This window comes from Mustelus asterias, chromosome 3 (assembly GCF_964213995.1).
Source record: "Mustelus asterias chromosome 3, sMusAst1.hap1.1, whole genome shotgun sequence".
NCBI classification, from domain to species: Eukaryota; Metazoa; Chordata; class Chondrichthyes; order Carcharhiniformes; family Triakidae; genus Mustelus; species Mustelus asterias.
The window spans coordinates 5,366,025-5,390,875 of NC_135803.1; the positions used below are offsets into that span (position 1 = coordinate 5,366,025).

Below are 24,851 nucleotides of genomic sequence, written 5' to 3' on the forward strand. Positions count from 1 at the left end.
CCCCATCCTGGCCAGGGAGCTGCCCTCCTGCACTAGCCATGATGGAGGTAGCGACGCTGGCGGTCAGACCTGCCTTTGGGCAGGGAATTGGTGAAGAAGATGGCCGATTGGATTGGAATCAAATTTAGAGCTTTCAGAGAGACAATCAGAGTGCAGGGTTCACAAAGTGTCATGGAAACCTAAAACTCTCGCTGCAGAAATCTGTGGATGCTGGGGGAACAACAGGATAAAGGCAGAATACTGTGGATGCTGGAATCTGAAACAAAAACAGAAAATGCTGGAAAATCTCAGCAGGTCTGACAGCATCTGTGGAGAGAGATTAGATGCAATGTTTCGAGTCTGGATGACCCTTTGTCAGAGCTGAGGGAACAAAGAGGATTGTTTTGAGATTTGATAGATTTCTGTCAGGGAAATGTATCAAACGGTATGAAGAGTAGATGAATGGAGTTGAGATACAGATCAGGATCTAACTTATTTAAGGAAAGACATATTCTCACTAGAGGCAGTACAGAGGTTTACCAGGCTGATCCCGGGTATGGAAGAACTGCCATATGAGGAAAGATTAAACAGGTTGGGCCTGTGCTCCTTGGAGTTCAGAACAATGAGAGGTGATATTTACATGGGATACAGGGTAGTTTGATAAAGTGGATTTAAAATTGTCTCAGTTGTAGGAGACAGAGGGTGATGACAGAAGGCTGCATCAGTGACTGGAAGCCAGTGTCCAGTGGGGTACCACAGGGATCTGCGTTGGGCCCCCCTATAATCTGTCATTTATATAAATGAAATTAATGACTATGTGGGGGGGTAGGATTAGTAAGTCTGTGAAGATACAAAGATTGGCCGGGTGGTTAACAGTGAGGCAGAGTGTCCTGGGCTACAAGAAGATACAATCGGAATGGTCAAATGGGCAGATAAATGGCAGATGGAATTTAACCCTGAAAAGTGTGAGGTGATACACTTTGGAAGGAGTAATTTGACAAGAATTTGATGCCCAATCCGTCACGCAAACCAGCCTCCCATCCATTGACTCTGTCTACACTTCTCGCTGCCTCGTCAAAGCAGCCAGCATAATTAAGTACCCCATGCACCCCAGACATTCTCTCTTCCACATTCTTCCTTCGGGAAAAAGATACAAAAGTCTAAGGACACGTACCAACCAACTCGAAGAACAGCTTCTTCCCTGCTGCTGTCAGACTTTTGAATGGACCTACCTCGCATTAAGTTGATCGTTCTCTACACCCTAGCTAAGACTGTAACACTACATTCTGCACTCTCTCCTTTCCTTCTCTATGAACAGTATGCTTTGTATAGCGCGCATGAAACAATACTTTTCACTGTATGTTAATACATATGACAATAATAAATCAAATCAAACCAAGAAAGTACTCGATGAATGGTAGGACACTAGGAAGTTCTGTGGAACAAAGGGACCTTGGCGTGTTTGTCCACAGATCTCTGAAAGCAGAAGGACATGTTAGTAGGGTGATGAAAAAGGCATATGGGACACTTGCCTTTATCAATCGAGGCATAGATTACAAAAGCAGGGAAGTCATGTTGGAGTTGTGAAGAACTTTAGCGAGGCCAGAGCTGGAGTACTGTGTGCAGTTCTGGTCACCATATTATAGAAAGGATGTGATTGCACTGGAGGGGGTGCAGAGGAGATTCACCAGGATGCTGCCTGGGATGGAGCATTTAAATTATGAAGAGAGATTGGATCGGCTTGGGTTGTTTTCGTTGGAGCAGTGAAGACTGAGGGGTGACCTGATCGCGGTGTACAAGATTATGAGAGACATGGACAGAGTGGATAAGGAGCAACTATTCCCCTTAGTTGAAGGGTCAGTCACGAGGGGACACAGGTTCAAGGTAAGGGGCAGGAGGTTTAGAGGGGATGTGAGGAAAAGCTTTTTTACCCAGAGGGTGGTGACGGTCTGGAGTGCGCTGCCTGGGAGGGTGATAGAGGTGGGCTGCCTCACATTCTTTAAAAAGTATCTGGATGAGAACTTGACACTTCAGGGCTATGGGCCAAGTGCTGGCAGATGGGATTAGGTGGGAGGTCAGGTGTTTCTAATGTGTCGATGCAGACTCGATGGGCTGAATGGCCTCTTCTGCACTGTATGATTCTATGATATGATTGAAACATGTCAGATTCTTCAGGGGTTAGACAGTGTCAATGTTGGGAGGATGTTTCCACTCATGGGAAGAATGTGGGACCAGAGGGTATCGTCGCAGAATAAGGGGAAGTTCATTTAGGGCGGATTTGAGGTAGAATTTCTTCTCTCAAAGAGTGATGAATCTTGGGAATTCTTTACCCCAGGGGTCGAGGCCTTGAACATTTCCACAGCTGAGATCGATAGGTTTTTAATCAGTTGGGGATTTAATGGTTACAGAGAGAAGGCAGAAAGGTGTGTGTTAAATCAGCCATGATCTTATTAAATGGCGCAGTAAGCTTGAAGGACTGAATGGCCTCCTGTTTCTGTTTCTCATGATCTTATGAGTGGTGGAACATGTTTGATGGGCTGAATGGCCTTGGTCAGCTTCAATGTTAAGAACAAAATCAATCCACAGATACTAATGACAGCTCATTTATTTTGTAAAACAAATCATGAATAACCGATTGGTTCGAATAGATTAATGACGTTTACATGACTTTAGTTTGCAGACTGTACATTTCCAATGGTTGAAGATTCTCCCAGGAGGAGGTGTAGAGAGCCCCATGCTGACATCGGGAAGCCCTTCACTGTGGTACAGGATGTCACTATGGTCATTACGGGGTTACAAAGCACGTGGTTATACAGGCTGCACATCTGTCAGAAACATCTGGCTGTTCGAGTCCCGCCTTCCCGAGAAAGCAGCACCAGCCCTCAAATCACAATCCCATCTACCTTTCACCATGCTGCTTATTAGGTCCAAATCTACGTGCCGTCTGCTGGCACCATGAACTGCCCTCTGGAGGACAGGGCACTGATATCCCCCGACACCTTCAATACGATCTCGCTATGACTGCTTCATTTCAAGAAGATATAAATTAATCAAATGGTGAGATTAACATTGGGAAAACAGAATAAATTCTTAACAAAATACTGACGTTTAAAATGTACAGAGGGTGACCTTGCAATGCCGCAGTAACAGGGGGGATCGGTGAGCCTCCAGAATCAGTCATTTTGTTTTACTTTGCTGAGTTAACATTTACATGCAGGCTCAGTCCAGGAACCTGCTAGCAGACCGGGGCAAAGCCCCACCACATCCAGAATTAGTTCAGAGGGATGAAAGGACGATGTTCAGAAGCTGATTGGCCAGAGCGAGATCAGCTAAATTTAGCCAATGATTGCTGTGATGTGTAAGGGGTTGGTGGAGAGACACAGCAAAACCAATTCCAGCTTCTGGAACATCACCAAGTTCAACCACTCCAGTGTTGGCAGCTTCAGTGGCCGAGACCTCAGCTCAGGAATTCCCTTTCTCAACCTCTCCACTTTTAATATCCTTCAATAAAGTTCTCTTGAAAGCTCACTTTGACAAGGCTGTGCTCACCTGTCTGTGTATCTGTGTAGCTCAATGGCAGCATGTGTTTGATAACACTCCTGTCAAACACATTGGGACATTTTATGACATTAAAGGTGTTATATAAATGCAATTGCTGTTTCCAGCATCTCCAGCATTTTTTGACCGGACTCCTTTCAAAGGGACTTTGTTCCTGTTGCGTTTGAAACCTTGGTTGGGTATTTGTCCTCAGTGTCTCCAGTGTTAGGAATGGGTTAATTTACATGTTAATTGTTTAATTGGGATATATAAAGGGGTTACAGGTGGCACTGGATGTTGGAGATGTGTGTGTGGAGTTGAATCAGAAAATCAAGATGCAGGACTTGTGTTTCCTTTACTGGTCAGCAACTGAGAGGCTCAAACATAGAGTCATAGAGGTTTACAGCATGGAAACAGGCCCTTCAGCCCAACTTGTCCATGCTGCCCATCTGTCTCTCTATCACTACAGCTGTCCATCTTCATAGATAAATGCAAAATACTGCGGATGCTGAGGACCTGCTCTGAACAAGGCCATCCAGACTGGAAACGTTGGCTCTATTCTTTCTCCACAGATGCTGTCAGACCTGCTCAGATTTTCCAGCATTCTTCTGTTATTGCTGCCCATCTCCATTCCTGTCTCAGCTCATTCTCCAATAGAATAATTTTGTCAGTGCCAGACTCTAGTATTCAGATGTTCCCCTGATCAAACTCCCCCCATAAACTCATCCAAAACTCTGCTGCCGGGATGCTAACTTTCACCGAATCCCCTTCACCCATCACCCACACACTGTGCTCTCCGACCCACACTGGCTCCTGGACAGGGAAGCCTTGTTGTTAAACCCCTCCCCGCTCTATCTCTCTAATCGCTTCAGGCCCCACATCCCGCTGAGAACTCCTCCAATTCTGGCCTCTTCACTATCCCTGATTTTCCAAACACAGCCAATGGCAGCTCTGGTCCTAAGCTCTGGAATTTCCTCTCGAAACCGCTCCCTCTCTCCTCCTTTAAGACGTTCCTTAGAATCACCACCTGAACTTCTCACCTGTTCTAATACTTCATGGGGTGAATTTTACTGTCCTGCCCACCACGGGAATTGCTGTGGGCGAGGGGCGAACCATGGAAAGGTCTGTTGACCTTGAGCGGGATTTTCCGGTTTTGAGACGAGCGCGACCGGAAAATTCCATCCTATGTGGTTTCATTTGATCACCATTCCATTGAAGCACCGTTGCATATTTTATTGGATTAAGGGAGCTGGAAAATGCACATTGTTGTTCAACAATGGGCGGCACGGTAGCACAGTGGTTAGCACTGCTGCTTCACAGCTCCAGGGACCTGGGTTCGATTCCCGGCTTGGGTCACTGTCTGTGTGGAGTTTGCACATTCTCTTCGTGTCTGCGTGGGTTTTCTCCGGGTGCTCCAGGTTTCCTCCCACAGTCCAAAGATGTGTGGGTTAGGTTGATTGGCCATGCTAAAATTGCCCCTTAGTGTCCTCAGATGCGTAGGTTAGCGGGTAAAATATGTAGGATATGGGGGTAGGGCCTGGGTGGGATTGTGGTCGGTACAGACTCGATGGGCCGAATGGCCTCTTCCTGCACTGTAGGGTTTCTATGATTCTATGAATCTGGTGCCTGGGTTCAATTCCAGTCCAGGATGATGTTGGTGAAAGTCTCCTCTCTGTCTGCTCAGGGCAGTTAAACCACCCCAGAAAAATGTTCTTTTTAAATATATTCTTTTATGAGATGTGAGTGCTATTGGCAAGGGCAGCATTTATTGCCCATCCCTAATTTCCCCTTGAATTGAGTGTCTCGCTCGGCCATTTCAGAGGGCAGTTAAGAGTCAACCACATTGCTGTGGCTCTGGAGTCACATGTAGGCCAGACCAGGTAAGGACGGCAGATTTCCTTCCCTAAAGGACATGAGTGAACCAGATGGGTTTTTATAACAATCAATGATAGTTTCATGGTCAGCATTACTGAGACCTTAAATTCTACCGGTTGCCATTGTAGTACAGGTCCCCAGAGCATTATCCGGGGCCTCTGGATTACCAGTCCAGTGACAATACCACTATGTCACTGCCTCCCTGTTATTCAACACGGAATAAAGGAACTGGGAGGATTGGAAAATTGAATAAGTTTGAGTGTAATTTACTCTGTGTCTGGTTCACTCTACACAGACCCAAGAACAATGGCTGGGGAACTATAGCTCACACAGACAGCAATGAGCTAAATGTTAATGCTGACATTACTCTGTTTTCGCTGAGACTTCTGCCCTCCGAATATTGTCCTAGGACCCCGAACGATGCAGAGCCTCAGTTTTGACATCTCTTCCGAATGCTAGCAGTTCTGACGGGGTATCCATGCTGTACAGGTGCACGAAACACCAGCCCGGACTGCAGCTCACCTGGGCCGTACCTGACTGGAGAGGGTCTGCTGAGGTGGGGAAAGAGGGCAGCTTTACGCTGCTTGGAACACTGAGCTGAGAGTGTTTACCCTTGATCTTATCCTCAAGTAGAAAAAGCCACCTTGAGACAGGCTGCAGCGAGAGTGAATCAGCAAGAGTTTTAACAACACCAGGTTAAAGTCCAACAGGTTTATTTGGTAGCAAATGCCATAATGGCATTTGCTACCAAATAAACCTGTTCACCCCAGTCCAACGCCGGCATCTCCACACAGTGAATCAGCACCAGAGGGTGCTGTGGAGTGGGGTGGCTGCAGTGCCACCTGCTGGCTGATGCCATGTACTGCAGCCCTGCGATGGAACTGGGTTTTTTTGGGGTCAAACCAGCTGTTTGCCTGTCGGTCAAAAGAAAGACAATGGGGGAGGTTTCCCCCCTTCAAAAGCCGGAGGGGATGGATAATCCCCAGGCGGTTTTCGTGCCAGCAGGATTTCCCGTTGAGGCTGTCCCTGCCCCACGCCAATGACATAATGAGGTTCCCTCCATGAAAGGTCAGGAACCCATTGCATTCATTTAAATACAGAGTGGGCTTCCCCTTTCCATTACCCCCCCTCCCATATTAGGAATTCCCCCACTGCTGCCGTGACGTCACCTCGGCGGGGTATCCAACAAATGGGGACAAATGTGGTACACGCGAAGGGGGCAGGGGTAAAGTACAACCCCCAGGGGAAGAGGGTCATGCCCTGGCCAGTGCCCCCAGGCAGCGCGGGTGTTCCCTGGAGGTGGCGGGGGGGGGGGGGGGGGGGGGGTGTCCCATGTCCATTGCAGTGGTGGGGTGGTTCCCAGGGGGTGTGGGGTCCCGTGTCCATTGTGGTGGTGGGGTCGTTCCCTGGAGGAGGCGGGTCCTGTGTCCATTGTGGTGGTGGGGTCGTTCCCTGGAGGAGGCGGGTCCTGTGTCCATTGTGGTGGTGGGGTGGTTCCCAGGGGGTGTGGGGTCCCATGTCCATTGTGGTGGTGGGGTCGTTCCCTGGAGGAGGCGGGTCCTGTGTCCATTGGGGATGTTTTCGCTTTCATGGAATTTCTATTTCTGCATTCATGTTGATCTTTTTCAGATGGGGGCGGCCTTTATAAATTGTGACCCTGTCCGGCAGGAGCCCAGGTTGCTGGCAGGGCGTGTGGCACAATGATGGCGTGGGAGCTGTCCCTTCCATGTTATTTTCAGTGTTTATAAACATGGGCAGGAAAAGCCGGCGAGGAACCCGGCAATCTCTCCTCGCTTTTCCCACCCGAGACAACTTTGAAAAGAAAATTGACAAAGATCAATAATAGTGAGCAGTGAGATTTCCCTCTTCCTCATCCTTGACCGCAGTGTCAACAGAAGCTGTCGGGAAAGTTAGGGGAGGGTGCGAATGGAATGACGTCTTGTTACCAATGAGGCAGCATCAACGTTGCATCATCAAAAATGGACGACACTCCTTTAGCAACTATTGGAAATTCCTAAAGAATCGATAACCAATAGCAACCTACATTTACAGAGGGCCATAAAATGCTGAAAGATGTCCCAAGGCGCATCATAGAATCATAGCATCCCTGCAGTGTAGATGGAGGCCATTTGGCCCATCAAGCCTGCATCGACAACTATCCCACCCAGGTCCCATCCCCATAACCCCATGTATTTACCCTGCCAATCTCCCCGACAGTAAGGGGTAATTTAGCATGGCCAACCAACCTAACCTACACATCTTTGGCCTGTGGGAGGAAACCGGAGCACCCGGAGAAAACCCACGCGGACACGGGGAGAATATGCAAACTCCGCACAGTAACCGAGGCCGGAATTGAACCCGGGTCCCTGGCGCTCTGAGGCAGCAGTGTAACCAGTGCCACCGTGCCACACCATGTAATCAAAACAACAAAAACTCTTGACGAGAATCTAGAGTACTTCAAATCTAAACAAAAAGCAGGCTCGAGGTTGGCTTGCCCTGGATGGAATAGCCCCATCATCCCCAATACTCCCAGCAAATACACCCTTCCACTCCCATCATAGAAGGATCTGCTTTGACCTGACTCTCAGCTTTGTTATGCACAGCAAGATCCCACAGAAATACCCACAATTTGATAGCCATTGGTTAATTTGTTTTTTGTGATGTTGGCTGAGGTCTAAATATTGTCCCAAAAGCCGGAGAGAACTCCCCTTCTCTTCAAAGCAGTGGCCATGGAGTATTGCATATCAAGCTGAGAGGGGAATAGGTACACTTCAGGGGAAGCTGGATGAACACATAATGGAGGGAGGAAAAGACTGATTGGCTGATGGGGAAAGACGGAGAGAATGGGGGGAGGTTTGTGTGGAGCATAAATGCTTGCATAAGCCAGAGGGACCAAATGGCCTGTTCCCAAGCTGCAAATACTCAGTAATGAAAATGCCCTAATTTGGATAAAACTGAGCAGTGTTTGGTAGGTCAGTGTTTGTACGGTGTGAGACAGAGGACCTGCTTCATTGAGAGGAGGGGTTTCCGATAATTCTCAACACGACGGAATGGATAACAGTGACCCTGGGAGGTCCAGGCCGAGGAATTCCGAGGCAGAGTTGAGGGGATTCTGAATGTAGAATAATCCATTCTTCAGCTGAACTAAAAGACTGCAACATTCACGGGGCATGCCCGAGGAACATCAGGTCCAGTTCCCAGCATTGACCCACACACTCACCTCAATGAACCCACAATTCACACTCAAAGAAATGAAAGAAACATCTTTGAAAAGGCCCGACAGACATGGAGTTTCAAGAGTTTGAATTCCTTTGTATTTAGTGTCCTGTTTGTGTAATGACAAGGATCAAAAGATCATCAGAACTTCTATCTGAAATGACTTTATCCTCCCTGTGTTGAAGATCGAGTTGATGGATCCCATGAGTCATTTCCATGACAACAAAGGTTGAATATCCTGAGGTATTTCTAAGTTAGTTCAGTGATGAAACCACCAGATGGAACTCTGCAACTCTGTAATGTCAGGTCTCCAATAGGTACCTTCACCAGAACTGGACAAGAGTAGGAAGACAACTAACTAGTTGGGCCTCTTCTCCTTGTGGACTTGGCATCTCTCTCTCTCGCTCTCACACTCATGTCCACACCTCCATTGGGACCATCCGCTCCTTTGTGCTTAAGGCTGGGAGGAGGTTCTCCTCACACAAGAAGCAGAATGGGAATTGCACCAGGAATCCTCGGATTTTCTTCAATTCTTCCACGGCTTTGACTGGATCTTCCACATTCAGACCTAACTTGGCCGTGAAATCGGCCAGGTCGACATTGTTCTTCACATGATCCGATGGGAGACACCTGAAGACCTGGGTGAAGAGGATGAAATGTATTTTTAGGCGTCTTAAACACATTCTCCAGCACCTTACAATTTTCTATTCTTCTCTGTCTGCAACAACTTCCATTTATCTGGCAGTTATAATCTAGCAAACATATTCCCAGGTTTTTCACAGTCAAAATGTGACACAGAGTCACTGGAGGAGATATTAAAACAGGTGACTAAAGGAGGCAGGGTTCAGAGAACATCCTAAAGGCATAAAGAGAGATGGAAAGGTTTGGGGAGGGATTTCTAGAGTTTAGGACTCAGGCAGCCAATGGTGGAATGATTAAAATCGAGGATGCGCTCAGAACCAAAGCTGGAGGAGCGCAGAGATCTTGGAAAGTAACGGGGGTGCTGGAGGAGATTACAGAGATAAGGAGGGGCTTAGACCATGGCGGAATTGGAGCGGCATGGTGGCACAGTGGTTAGCACTGATGCCTCACAGTGCCAGGGTCCCGGGTTCAAATCCGGCCTTGGGTCACTGTCTGTGTGGAGTTTGCACGTTCTCCTCGTGTCTGCGTGGGTTTCCTCCGGGTGCTCCGCTTTCCTCCCACAGTCCAGAGATGTGCAGGTCAGGTTGATTGGCCATGTTAAATTGCTCCTTAGTGTCATGGGAATTAGCAGAGTAAATATGGGTTATGGGAATAGGACCTGGTGGGGTTGTGGTTGGTGCAGATTCGATGGGCCAAATGGCCTCCTTCTGCACTGTAGGGATTCTATGGTTCTATGGATTTGAAAACAAGGATGAGAATGGTTAAACAGAGACATTGTGGCCTGGGAGTATTTGGTGACTGATCAGAGGGGCTGATGGGTGAATGGGTCATGAGGCGAGTTACAGCTGGCAGCAGAGTTAGGATCAGTTGATGGAAAGTTGGAGACTTGGTTGGTGAATGCTGGGAGGTCCGGAGGAAACAAAGGCTGATCTGCTGCAAATCAAAGCGTAGTCTGGACAATGCAGTCAGGATCAGCAGTGTTACACGTAGACACTTGTTCATCAGGAAAGCTGTATAGGCTGGAGCTCGAGAAAAGAGAGGTTTGAGCAGTGACCCGATGGAGCTCTCTAAAACAATGGGGATAGACAGAGAGAGGGTGTTTCCCCTTCAGGAGGAAATCAAAGATGGGGTCATTTTTTGGTTTGGAGTTTCCACTCAATTGGTTGAATTCCCTTGGCCAATCAGCCAGAGTCTCGCAAAGCATCATGAAAATAATGGCCAATGGAACCTGAGTTTCTGGGATCTTTAGAGTTAGAAGCAAACCCCTCCCACTAAATTGGCCAATGCTGTCAGTGTGAATTCATCGCCGTTGTAAAATCTAACTTGCTCACACCGAGACCTCCAGTTGGGCTCAAAATAGTCAATGGGAGCTTGTGGAATTAGGGTTGGAATTCTCCGATGTCCTATGTCCGGCTGCCACTGCCAGTGAGAACAGAGAATTTGGCCAAATACAGCCAAATTTCCATTCACAGCCCGGGACTGGAGGATCCCAGCGGAACTGGACAATCCCAACATGAACGGAGAATCCCAGGGGAACTGGAGAATCCCAGCGGGACTGGAGAATCCCAACATAACCGGAGAATCCCAGGGGGACTGGAGAACTCCAGCGGAATCGGAGAACTCCAGCGGGACCGGAGAACTCCAGCGGGACTGGAGAACTCCAGCGGGACTGGAGAACCCCAGCGGGACTGGAGAACCCCAGCGGCACTGGAGAATCCCAGCAGTACCGGAGAATCCCAGCGGAACTAGAGAATCCCAGCGGAACTAGAGAATCCCAGCAGGACTGGAGAATCCCAGCAGGACTGGAGAATCTCAGTGAGACTGGAGAATCGCAGCAGAACTGGAGAATCCCAGTCATAGGCAAGGTTGGAAGAATCGAGCCAAGAACTCTTTTAGGAACGTGAATTTTTTTTTTTACAAAAGAATTGGATACTGAAGCTGAATCTAAGAACAAAACGGTCTGATTTAGTTTTGAAAAGTCTGTTTTAATGATTTAATATCTGATGACTTTGAGGTAGTGTGTTGACTCTGTCATGAAGAAAACACATTTATGGTGATAAACCCATTTTCAGATGTATTCATCAAACTGCACACAGGTGACCACTCCTAAACACAGCCAAGTACCCAGAGGCTTCTGATTAACACATGGACCTGAAGGACCGAATGGCCTTCTTCTGCACTGCAACAATTCAATGATACTTTTAGTTGCTGTATCTAGAATGGGCGGCCCCCACAGTGGTGGAAGCAGTTCGCATAATATTTTCCAAAATGCAGTTACATAAATAATTAAAAAGGGGAAATGTAGAGGGCGACAGTTGAGGGGGATGAATTGAATAGCCCTTTCAAAGAGCCATCACAGATGCAATGGGCAGAGTGGCCTCTTTCTGTGCAGTTGCACGGTGTTTGTTACGCTCAGCATCCCCTCACTCAGACAAAGGAAATCGGATGGTTTACCTTTTCATATATCGTAGCGTTCCGAGCACTGGTTGGGATCCAGACTTCTTTGAAGAACTTCTCGCTAATGGGGTCTTGCACCTGGATCGAGGGATCGCTCAAAGCCCCAAGAATGAGCCTGTGACAGAAAAGAGGGTTAAAGAGCACAAATAAGGGGGCCGGGGGGAGGGGGGGGGGTGGTGGCAATGGGAGGGAATCCACACCAGTCTTTCAGAAGAGGTCCTGTCTCTATGTAAAAATTGTTCAATTCGATTATGGAGGGAGGGAGCAAAAAAAAGACTTAACCCAGCAAAATCTCAAAAGAGGAACAGGCAAGCCCTTGATATGGAAGTGAAACCAACACGTATACACCTATAACGATGCGGCCAAATTCCCCTCCAACTCGATTTTCAAGTTTGCTGACCACACCACCGTAGTGGGTCGGATCTGAAACAATGACGAGACAGAGTACAGGAATGAGATAGAGAATCTGGTGAACTGGTGCGGCAACAATAATCTCTCCCTCAATATCAACAAAATGAAAGAGATAGGCATCAACTTCAGGAAGCGTAGTGGAGAACATGCCCCTGTCTACATCAATCCCAGCGGATTGACGGCCTCAACCGGGATCTTGGGTTTATGTCACACTATCTTTAACCCCCACGACTTGCCTGGGCTTGCAAAATCTCACTAACTGTCCTGGCTGGAGACAATACACGCCTCTTTAACCTGTGCTTAACCCTCTCTCCACTCACACTGTCTTACCTTTAAGACTTGATTACCTGTAAAGACTCGCATTCCAACCATTATCTTGTAAATTGAGTTTGTGTCTTTATATGCCCTGTTTGTGAACACAACTCCCACTCACCTGATGAAGGAGCAGCGCTCTGAAAGCTTGTGACTTGTGTTACCAAATAAACCTGTTGGATTTTAACCTGATGTTGTGAGACTTCTTACCCTGTCAACATCAACAGGGACGAAGTGGAAATGGTCGAGAGCTTAAGTTTCTAGATGTCCAGATCACCAGTGACCTGTCCTGGTCCCTCCATGCTGACGCAATAGTTAAGAAAGCCCACCAACACCTCCACTTTCTCAGAAGACTAAGGAAATTTGGCATGTCCGCGACGAATCTCACCAACTTTTACTGATGTACCACAGAAAAGATTATTTCTGGTTGTATCACATATGGTATGGCTCCTGCTCTGTTCAAGACTGCAAAAGGGTCGTGAACGAAGCCCAGTCCATCACTCAAACCAACCTCCCATCCATTGACTCTGTCTACACTTCCTGCTGCCTCGGAAAAGCAGCCAGCATAATCAAGGACCATACGCAGCCTGGACATTCTCTCTTCCACCTTCTTCCGTCGGGAAAAAGATACAAAAGTCTGAGGACGCGTACCAACCGACTCGAAGAACAGCTTCTTCCCTGCTGCTGTCAGACTTTTGAATGCCCCTACCTCGCACTAAGTTGATCTTTCTCTATACCCTAGCTATGACTGTAACACTACATTCTGCAATCTCTCCTTTCCTTTTCTATGTACGGTATGTTTTGTGTAGCGCGCAAGAAACAATACTTTTCACTGTATATGATTACCCTGATGTTGTGAGACTTCTTACTGTTTCACTGTATACCAATACATGTGACAATAATAAATCAAATCAAACCAAATCTCTGGAACAATCCAGAAATACTGCCTACCTGAACTGAGATCTGTGAACATTTACAGATGCTCCCTTAGTTCAGCAGTTCTGTGTTTCCCAGGAGTATAATTTTGGACAGTGCCTTGTCAATGACATTCAAATAAGCAACTGATCCCTTCAGATCCCTTTTAAATCTCTCTCCTCTCACCTTGAACCTATGCCCTCTCATTTTGAGCTCCCCTACCCTGGGAAAAAGATCTTGGCTATTCACCTTATCTATGCCCCTCATGATTTCATGAATGTCTAAAAGGTAACCCCTCACCCTCCAACGCAGCAGTGTAGTGGTTATATTACTGGACCAGTAATCCAGGAGAATACACGGGTGTTATGGCCATTTTACTGATCTGTAATCCAGAGGTAATTGAATGCTATGGTCACTATGCAAGCACCGCGATCTGTTTCTCTCGATCTTTCTGGCATTCGGTGCGGACTCACTTGAAGCAATGCAGTCGGAGTTCCAAAGCAAATTTCCCAGCTTTGTACTCCACACCGTCCATCACTGACGTCACAAACTGGGTGTCCTCCACAATAACGGCCACCTCACTGTCTCGCTTTCCCAGCATGCTCCGATCATTGATGTTTGATGAACCTGAGATGAGAAGAATAATTTGTAACAAGCAGCACAAAAACAGAAGCGCAAAAATATCAGCTGTGTTCCAATATCTCTGCAAAGCCCCTGAGTGCAGGTCCTCAGGAGGTGAGTGTGCTGTCAACCCAATACATCCTGATTTGGTTCAATTTCAGAGACAGAGAGAGACAACGAAGGAAAATGTGCATTTCTATAGCACCTTTCAAAACCTCAGGTCTCAAAGTGCAGTAGCACCCATTTTTACTCCGTGCTGTACCTGTCCTGGAAGTGTTTGATGGGGGACAGTGTAGAGGGAGCTTCACTCTGTATCTAACCCCGTGCTGTACCTGTCCTGGAAGTGTTTGATGGGGGACAGTGTAGAGAGAGCTTTACTCTGTATCTAACCCCGTGCTGTACCTGTCCTGGGAGTGTTTGATGGGGACAGTGTAGAAGGAGTTTTACTCTGTATCTAACCCCATGCTGTACCTGTCCTGGAAGTGTTTGATGGGGACAGTGTAGAGGGAGCTTTACTCTGTATCTAACCCCGTGCTGTACCTGTCCTGGAAGTGTTTGAAGGGGACAGTGTAGAGGGAGATTTACTCTGTATCTAACCAATGCTGAGTTGTCAGAGGGACTGACACTCCCGGTTAAATACAAGGCAAAAACTCCCTGATTGGCCCATCAATTGGAGCCTTAATCAGGGACATCTTTTGTTGTCCAACCAAATAAACAAAATCAAATTAACTGAGGGACAACTCAAAACGGCAGCTCCCAAAAGGAGGGGAACCACCCGAAACAAAAGACAAAGTGGAAAGGAAACTTAAAACATCAAATTAAAATGTGATTAAAGGGCCAGCTCCTGCGGTGCCCAGTGGGCACAGAAGGTTTCAGCGGTGATCCTTAATCAGGGAGTTCACACTCCAACAGGCCAACCTCAATGCCCTGATTGAAGTCATTACAGACTGGTTGAGAAACAATTCTGTTAGAGATCTTGATCCTGATAGGGTAACTCTGTTTCTCTCCACACAGACGCTGCCAGAGCGGCAGAGTATTTCCAAAGATTTACCAGGATGTTGCCTGGTATGGAGGGCATTAGTTATGAGGAGAGGTTGGAGAAACTTAGTTTGTTCTCACTGGAGCGATGGAGGTTAAGGGGCGACCTGATAGAAGTCTACAAGATTATGTGGGGCATGGACAGAGTGGATAGTCAGAAGCTTGTTCCCAGGGTGGAAGAGTCAATTACTAGGGGGCACAGGTTTAAGGTGCGAGGGGCAAGGTTCAAAGGAGATGTACAAGGTAAGTTTTTTTACACAGAAGGTGGTGGGTGCCTGGAACCCGTTGCCGGAGGAGGTAGTGGAAGCGGATACGGTAGTGACTTTTTAGGGGCATCTTGACAAATTGATGAATAGGATGGGAATAGAGGGATATGGTCCCCGGAAGGGTAGGGGGGTTTAGTTCAAACGGGCAGCATGGTTGGTGCAGGCTTGGAGGGCCGAAGGGTCTGTTCCTGTGCTAAAATCTTCTTTGTTCTTTGTTTGTGTTCTATTTTCTTTTTACGAAGTGCTTATTCCGGTTGTGATGATCAGTAAAACTGCGAAACAAAGTACAAGCGAGTCACTTCTGGCCAATCCTTCCCTCCTCTCTCTCTGAGCTTTGTGCAATGCAGGTTGTATTGTGTCTCCCAGTCTCTATCTGTGACTGTCATTCCCTGGTATATTCAGAGTTTTGATGTGGAGATGCCGGTGTTGGACTGGGGTAAACACAGTAAGAGCTTTAACAACACCAGGTTAAAGTCCAACAGGTTTATTTGGTAGCAAATACCATCGGCTTTCGGAGCGCTGCTCCTTCGTCAGATGGAGTGGAAATCTGCTCTCAAACAGGGCACAGAGACACAAAATCAACTGACAGAATACTGATTAGAATGCAAATCTCTACAGCCAACCAGGTCTTAAAGATACAGACAATGTGAGTGGAGGGAGCATTAAACACAGGTTAAAGAGATGTGTATTGTCTCTAGACAGGACAGCCAGTGAGATTCTGCCAGTCCAGGAGGCAAGCTGTGGGGGTTACTGATAGTGTGACATAAATCCAACATCCCGGTTTAGGCCGTCCTCATGTGTGCGGAACTTGGCTATCAGTTTCTGCTCAGCGACTCTGCGCTGTTGTGTGTCGTGAAGGCCGCCTTGGAGAACGCTTACCCAAAGATCAGAGGCTGAATGCCCGTGACTGCTGAAGTGCTCCCCCACAGGAAGAGAACAGTCTTGCCTGGTGATTGTCGAGCGGTGTTCATTCATCCATTGTCGTAGTGTCTGCATGGTTTCCCCAATGTACCATGCCTCGGGACATCCTTTCCCGCAGCGTATCAGGTAGACAACATTGGCCGAGTTGCAAGAGTAGGTACTGTGTACCTGGTGGATGGTGTTCTCACGTGAGATGATGGCATCCGTGTCGATGATCCGGCATGTCTTGCAGAGGTTGCTGTGGCAGGGTTGTGTGGTGTCGTGGTCACTGTTCTCCTGAAGGCTGGGTAGTTTGCTGCGGACAATGGTCTGTTAGAGGTTGTGCAGTTGTTTGAAGGCAAGAAGTGGGGGTGTGGGGATGGCCTTGGCGAGATGTTCGTCTGACATGTTGAAGGCTCCGGAGGAGATGCCGTAGCTTCTCCGCTCCGGGGAAGTACTGGACGACGAAGGATACTCTGTCCACTGTGTCCCGTGTTTGTCTTCTGAGGAGGTCGGTGCAGTTATTCGCTGTGGCGCGTCGGAACTGTCAATCGATGAGTCGAGCGCCATATCCTGTTCTTATGAGGGCATCTTTCAGCGTCTGGAGGTGTCTGTTGCGATCCTCCTCATCTGAGCAGATCCTGTGTATACGGAGGGCTTGTCCGTAGGGGATGGCTTCTTTAACGTGTTTAGGGTGGAAGCTGGAGAAGTGGAGCATCGTGAGGTTATCCGTGGGCTTGCGGTACAGTGAGGTGCTGAGGTGACCGTCCTTAATGGAGATGCGTTTGTCCAAGAATGCAACCGATTCCGGAGAGTAGTCCATGGTGAGTCTGATGGTGGGATGGAACTTGTTGATGTCATCATATAGTTGTTTCAGTGATTGTTCACCATGACTCCAAAGGAAGAAAATGTCATTGATGTATCTAGTGTATAGCATCGGTTGAAGGTCCTGTGCAGTGAAGAAGTCTTGTTCGAACCAGTGCATGAAGATGTTGGCATATTGAGGTGCGAATTTGGTCCCCATGGCTGTTCCGTGTGTCTGGGTGAAGAACTGGTTGTTGAAGGTGAAGACATTGTGGTCCAGGATGAAGCGGATGAGATGTAAAATTACATCTGGAAACTGGCAGTTGACGGTGTCTATCGCAGCAGCACTGGGCGACAGAGTGATTCCAGCAAACAAAACTGGCACAGACTCCCACGAGATGTTGGTTCATTCCGAGATACTGAAAGCATTCCGCAAGTGTGAGTTGGGGGAAGCGGCTTCCAACTCTCCTTTCTTCCCAACTGCTCAGCAATGTGGTTAGCCCACTGATAGGGAGAGTGTCGAGGGAGCTTAATGTCCACTTGGAGAGGAAAGCACTGATCAGGGACAGTCAGCATGGTTTTTCAAAGGGAGATCATGTCTAACAAATTTGATTGGATTTTTTGTGGGGGTGACTCGGTGTGTAGATGAGGGCAGTGCAGTTGATGTAGTCGACATGGACTTCAGTAAGGCTTTTGACAAGGGCCCACATGGAAGACTGATGGAATCCAGGGCAATTTGGCAAATTGGATCCACAATTGGCTTAATGGGAGGAGGCAGAGTGTGATGGTCAAAGGTTGTTTTTGTGACTGGAAACCTGTGTCCCTCGGTATTCCGCAGGAATTAGTGTTGGATCCCTTGTTGTTGTGTACGTTAACGATCTGGACTTTTGGAGGTATGATCAGTAAGTTCGCAGATGACACAAGAATTGGTGGTGTGGTAAATAGTGAGGAAGAAAGTCTCAGATTACAGGGTGATGCAGACAGGCTTGTTAGATGGGCAGAACAGTGGCAAATGGAATTTAACTCTGAAAAGTGTGAGGTGATGCATTTTGGGAGGACTAACAAGACAAAGGAATTACACAATGAAGGGTAGGATGCTCGAAAGTACAGAGGACCAGAGAGACCATGGTCTGCATGTACTAAAGTCCCTGAAGACAGCAGGGCAGGTAGATAAGGTGGGTAAGAAGGCATATGGGATACTTGTCTTTATTGGTCAAGACATTGAATATAAGAGCAGGGCGGTTATGATGGAGCTGTATAAAACGCTCATTAGGCCACAGCTGGAGTACTGCGTACAGTTCCAGTCGCCACACCATAGGAAGGATGTGATAGCACTAGAGAGGGTACAGAGGAGATCCACCAGGATGTTGCCAGGGCTAGAGTGTTTCAGCTATGAAGAGAGGCTGGTTAGGTTGTCTTAGAGTTTTCCTTAGAGCAGAGAAGGCTGAGGGGTGACCTGATTGAGGTGTATATAATTATGAGGGACATTGATGGGGTAGAAAGGAATGAACTTTTCCTCTTAGTAGAGGAGTCAATAACCAGGGAGCAGAGATTTAAGGGAAGGGGCAGGAGATTTAGAGGGGATTTGAGGAAAACCTTTTTCATCCAGAGGATGGTGGGAATCTGGAACCCACTGCCTGAAAGGGTAGTAGAGACAGGAACTCTCACAATATTTAAGAAGCTAAGAAGCATTTAGATGAGCAATTGAAATGCTGTAGCATATAAGGCTATGGACCAAGCGCTGGAAAATGGGATTAGAATAGATAGGTGCTGATAGACACAGACACGATGAGCTGAAGGGCCTCTTTTGGTGCTGTGAAGCACTACGTCTCAATGGACTAACCATCCAGATAACAGGAGTACAAATCTCACCATGGCAGCTTCTAGAAACTAAATTTAAACTGAATAAAGTTAAAAAAGGAGATCTGTGGGTTTTGTTTTGCACAGCGAGCTGTTATGATCTGGAGGGCAAAGTCTGAAACGGAAACAGATTCAATAATAAAACTACTTGAAGTGGAAACATTTGCCGAGCTTTGGGGAAAGAGAAGGGGAATGGATGAATTGGCTGGTTCTTTCAAAGAGCCAGCACAGGCACAATGGGTCAAATGACCTCCTCACCCGCCCCCCCCCCCCCCACCCGCCCTGCCTTCTTCCTCCCCACTCCTGCGTGGCACTCACCGATAATGACCGTGTTGTCATCAGCAATCAGCATCTTGCTGTGGACGTAGATGAGTTCAGTGACCAGATGTCCGTTCAATTCCACGTGTGTCCGGAGGCCACAAACCGAGAAATAATTCATCCAGAGATCCTCCACTGCCAGATCAGAGAGAGGGGGAATGAGTTAATAAACTGTGGGAAGACATGAGCACAGTATTGTCCAATGCAGAGCAGTGAAGTGAAGATTATCACTCCATCCACCTGTCACGTTCTCCCCCTCCTCCACCACTGATGCACAGTGGCAACAGTGTGTACCATCCACAAGATATACTGCAGCAACTGCAATGGCAGCACAGTGGCACAATGGTTAGCAGTGCTGCCTCACAGCGCCAGGGACCCAGGTTCAATTCCAGCTTTGGGTCACTGTCTGTGCAGAGTCTGCACGTTCTTCCTGTTTCTACGTGGGTTTCCTCCCTCAGTCCGAAAGATGTGCTGGTTAAGTGCATTGACCATGCTAAATTGCCCCTTAGTGTGCCAAGATTTGCAGGCTAGCTGGATTGGCCATGATCAATGCATGGAGTTATGAGGTTGGGGTGGGGGCAGATACCATCCCTTCTCTCACACCCTGTTTCTCCCTCTCCGTCGTGAGGGTCATGGTCTCGGCTCAGAGCTAAACCAACCCTGACTCTGGCAGTCCACACTTACTCTCTCTCTTCAATTGTTCAATGATTGAGTATTCTCCTCGGGCAATGGTCCTGTGGAGGAGAAAAGTTCAAATAATTTAAGTATTGCTGAAAAAAAGAGACATATTGTCGAAGCTTCTCATTTTGCACTCATCAGGACAGATGCAAGAATACCAAATTTCAAAGGGAGCAAAAATTTATACCGCATGAGAAAAGGGTGCTGGCTGGTTGGCAAGTTGGCTCTGATTGGTCAAGGTGTTGCCATGCAGAATTAGATTGCTTAACGATAGCCTTCACAGAGCCACAGTCCAGGCTGGGCCTGGGAATAGGTAGAACACCAAATTCCTCCATCGCACACACACAGGGCTGACTGGATAGCGGATTGGGGTTCAGTGTCACACCCGATCTCCATCCCTGCAGGGATGTGAGAGGACATTTTGGTGCATGGGGAATGGAGAGCAGAGGAAGTGGGGGTTGGGTTGGGGGTCAGGTTGGGGACCAGGTTGGGGACCTTGGAATAAGTTTACAGAAAGAAAGACTCCTATTTAAACAGTGTGTTTTACCACTTCAGGATTTCCAAAGTGCTTTGCAGTCAATTAAATATTCAGTGTAGTTACTGTTGTAATGTACCAAGCCCTCAATTTACACACAGCAAACTCCCACAAAGAGAGATGTGGTAACGACCTGATCATGTGTTTGGGTGATATTGGTTGAGGGTAACTATTAGACAAGACAACACAAGAATTGTCCTTCTCTTCACTAAAGTTGTGACATCGTAGGATCTTTAACATCTGCATGAACAGACAGAAAGGGCCACAGTTTGAAATCTCAGTACGAGACAGCTCTTCTGACAGTGCAGCACTCTCTTAGTAAGGCATTGGGAGTGTTCACCGAGATCAGAGCCTCCGGATTTCGGAATGCTTTGGGCACGGCCACCATTAAAATCGGGGAGATAAGGGGCCAGGATTAGAGGAGTGCAGAGCTCTCAGGGGGCTGTTGGACTGGGGAAGATTATAGGGACGGGAAAGTTATGAGGGTCATGGAGAGTTTTAAAGCCAAGGATGAGAAGTTTAAAATCGAGGTGTGGCCGGACCAGGAGCCAATGAAGGGTTAGGGTGAAGGGTGAATGGGATCTCAGCATGAGTTAGGATACAGACAGCGGAGGTTTCTGGAGGGTGGAAGCTGACCTGAGATTGAAGTGCATAACAGCTTGGATTGCAGTCCCTCCACCTGTCGAGATGTCTCCTTCGAATCCTGGCATCAGGGGAGTCACCACGTAAACTCGGAATCTCTGCTTTTCCCTGTAGAAATAAATTAAATCCCATTCAAACCATTGGCTGGATCTGAGAGGTCTGGGGTGTGTGTACACCAATATCTGAAGGTAACAGGACAAGTTGTAAAGGTTTAAAGGGCCTATCAGATTCCAGGCTTTATAAGCAGAGGAATAAGGCAGAATATTGTGGATGATGAACATAACCCGTACCCACGGACTCTGACAAGCCCCCTGCTATTGCACGCTCCATTGAGCTCTGGTTGGCAGAGGGACTGCCACCCGCCATTGGAAGGTTGTCCCACATTGTTGGCTAACAACTCTCCAGCCCACCCAGGCATGGCGCTAAGGTGGCCAGAAGTGGTACTGCAGTGCCCTGCCTGGAACTAACTCCCAGGACCAGACTTGAGGTAAGTCCTGAGGGTCCTAGGGTAGAGGATGCCCTGGAGGGTGGGAAGGGGGAGTCATTGTGGCATTGCGGAATAAGCCGGAAGTGGCGGGGAAAAAAGAATATAATTGTATGAGGTTCACTTCACTCATTCCTGGCATATCTGATGAGGAAATGTCAAACAGATTGGGCTTATTGGAGTTTAGAAGAATGAGAAATGATCTTATTGAAAGTATGAAATGAAGAGTCTTGGTGGATTCCGGAGAATGTTCCCTCTTGAGGGGGGATTAGAATGAGGGGGCACAGTTTAAAGGTAAGAGATCTCCCTTTTAAGACAGAGGTGAAGAGAATTTTCTCTCTCAGAGGATTGGTAATCTGTGGAATTCTCGACCCCAGAAACCCAGGAGGCTGGCTCATTGAATTCACTCAAGGGTGAGTTGGACAGGTTTCTGATAGACAAGGGGATGACGGGACATGGAGGGCAGACAGGACAGTGGAGCTGAGATCACAATGAAATGGTCCATGGTCTTAAAGAATGGCCCAGCAGGCCCCAAGTCCTGTGTTCTAAAGGGCGGAGGAAGCAGACTGAATCATAAATTCCAAAAAGGAAATGAATAAATATTTGATTTGATTTATTGTCACATATATAGGTTGAAAAGTATTGTTTCTTGCGCGCTATACAGACAAAGCATATCATTCATAGAGAAGGAAAGGAGAGAGTGCAGAATGTAGTGTTACAGTCATAGCTAGGGTGTAGAGAAAGATCAACTTATTTAGAAGGAGCGTAATTCACAGGGTACGAGCAAATGGGATCAGTCTTTCAAAGAGCTAGCACAGATGCAATGGGCTGAATGGTCTCATGTGCTGAACCATTCAATGGACAGAATGTTACACTCCCCCCAAAGTGGGTTCTGAGGCTGGGAGAGGAACATGGATTTGAATGGATGGGATTCCCACCCATCCCCATCCCCCACCACCCGGGAACCTGGTCCAACGCCAGCCCAGATGCAACTTCATGCTTGCGTGGGCAGGGCCTGGAATGGAATGGAAAACCCTTGGGGGTGGGCAGCAGACCTGCCCACTGCCAGTCAAGGCTCAAGAGAGCTTTAAATGGCAATGAGAGTGTGAGAGCCGGCGACTGTGTGTTAGACATCAACTCTTGGGTTGGCGAGTGCCACTCCCTGACCATCCTTAAAAATCTACCCTGGGATTCTGAACACGTCTCCTCGTTACATAAACACAAAATGTTTCCTAATAAAAATAGTTGTTGCTGCAACACCTCCTCCACACGATGGAGCAATCTTCCAGCTGAGTGAAATTGAGCCTTGGGAATTCTTGGAATGTTTGAACAACTATCGAGTCTTTTATAAAAAAACCGCAGGTGAACCGCTGCGGTACCCTCCTTCCACCCCAGGTGGCTCTATCGAGTCTTTCCAGAGACTGTGGTGGCAGCTCCTGGATCCAAGTGCACACACCCGCTCTCACTCAGTGTCAGGAAGGTGTACTGATTTGCCTTACCCCAATCCAGAACGATAAAGGGGAATGATTGCTACCCATGACAAAGAGAGATAGAAACAACCTACTCTCACACAGCAAAACTGAGGTGTAAATGAGATTGGAGTCAGAGAAAAGCATAATAGGGCTAAACATTCTCTATCCCAGTGTGTTGAGAGGGGCAACAGCCAGATTGAGGGAGTAATCAAAGAAAACAAGTTGAGGAGTTTCACTCGGGTGAAATCTATCCATGTCCTGCCCTGTTATCTGCACACTGTTTACTGCATTGGCAAGTTGCCCCATCTTTTGAAATTGTGCTCCAAAATCAAGGAAAGCCATGGTCCTAAAACCATTCCCTGGAGAATCCCAGTGCAAAATTCCCTTCACTTAGGAAAAAGGTAAAATCTCAAGGTTAAATCTCAAAAGGGAACTGGTTAAATGTGTAACAGAGGATACGTTACAGGGCTATGGGGAAAGAACAGCATTGGACTAATTGCACTGCTGTTTCAAAGAGCCAGCACAAGGTCGATGGGCTGAATGGTCTCCTCTGTGCTCTATTCTTCCCTGATTTTAAACATTTTTTTTGCTGCGTACGTACAAAACGTTTACTAAATAAAAATATCTGATGCCTTAACACCTCCTCCACATGATGGAACAATCCTCCAGCTCAGTGGGTGGTCTAATAGAGTTCTGTAAAATAATGGAAAGGTTTGATCGGGTAGATGTGGAGAAGATATTTCCACTTGGAAAAGGACCAAAACTGGGAGTGGTAAATATACGATGGCACAGTGGTTAGCACTGCTGCCTCACAGCGCCAGGGACCCGGGTTCAATTCCCGGCTTGGGTCACTGTTTGTGCAGAGTTTGCACGTTCTCCCCATGTCTGTGTGGGTTTCCTCCGGGTGCTCCAGTTTCCTCCCACAGTCCAAAGATGTGTGGGTTAGGAGGACTGGCCATGCTAAATTGCCCCTTAGTGTCAGAGGGACTAGCTAGGGTAAATGCACGGGGTTAGGGGATAGGGCCTAGGAGGGTTTGTGGTCCATGCTGACATGATGGGCCAAATGGCCTCCTTCTGCACTGTAGGAATTCTATGAATGGTCATTAATAAATCCAATGGGGAATTCAGGAGAATCTTCTATACCCAGAGAGTGATGAGAATGAGGAACTTGTGACCACAGAGTGTGATTGTGGTGAACTCATAACTGTCTCTCCACATAACTAGGCGAGTAACATTAGCAACACACGATCACCATCCGTAGCACCAGTCCCAGACTCTGAATATATCAAATCGCTTCATAGCAAGTGAAACAGTTTTTAAAGATTGGGGACTGTTTTAATGTAGAAACCACGGCAACTAAACAGTGCATAGCAACCTCCCATTAAGAGTGTGATAACCCCACACAAGGTCCATGGGCAATCACTGATCAATCTTCCTGTGCGACCCATTGAGTATGAGTTCCCCTGGTAACAGGCAGCGACCTGCCCAGCTGGAACACATCATCTCAACTTTTTAATAAGACAGGCCCAGGACTGGGCCTGTTATACTGCAGGTAGTACACCATGGTAGTAGTTTCACTTCACATTCTGTAATAAGTTATGTTCCTATCCAGTCCAGCTTCATTACAAAGAGCAATGAAATAGAGCAGCAGCTAAAGTGGATTAGTTGTAATAAACAGCACCTCAATTGTCTGTTAGAAGTTTGTGGTTCAAATCATACTCCAGAAAATTAAATGCATAATCTTAGCTGCCTTGTCAGTGTTGAGGAAGTGTTGAGCTGCCAATTTGTACACATCATGATCCCACACAGAGCAATAAAAGGAAGAACTTGTCTTCTATAAGCACTTGTCACAACCCTGGCTCGCTCAGTTGGCTGGACAGCTGGTTCGT

At 47.4% G+C, this 24,851-nt stretch overlaps 1 protein-coding gene across 3 annotated transcripts in view; it reads right to left on the minus strand.

Annotated features, from left to right (window-relative positions):
• Positions 1–2,566: 2,566 nt before the first annotated feature.
• LOC144486363 (phospholipase D1-like) overlaps positions 2,567–24,851 on the minus strand; it is a 168,119-nt gene continuing 145,834 nt past the window's right edge. For all 3 annotated transcript variants that reach the window (XM_078204407.1, XM_078204415.1, XM_078204401.1), the window contains 6 exons: positions 21,001–21,114; positions 19,836–19,885; positions 19,152–19,286; positions 13,818–13,971; positions 11,704–11,821; positions 2,567–9,245 (listed from right to left, as the gene is read on the minus strand). In XM_078204407.1, the coding sequence (XP_078060533.1) occupies positions 9,021–9,245; positions 11,704–11,821; positions 13,818–13,971; positions 19,152–19,286; positions 19,836–19,885; positions 21,001–21,114 (796 nt within the window). In that variant the 3' untranslated portion in view covers positions 2,567–9,020. The remainder of the gene's footprint in view (positions 9,246–11,703; positions 11,822–13,817; positions 13,972–19,151; positions 19,287–19,835; positions 19,886–21,000; positions 21,115–24,851) is intronic.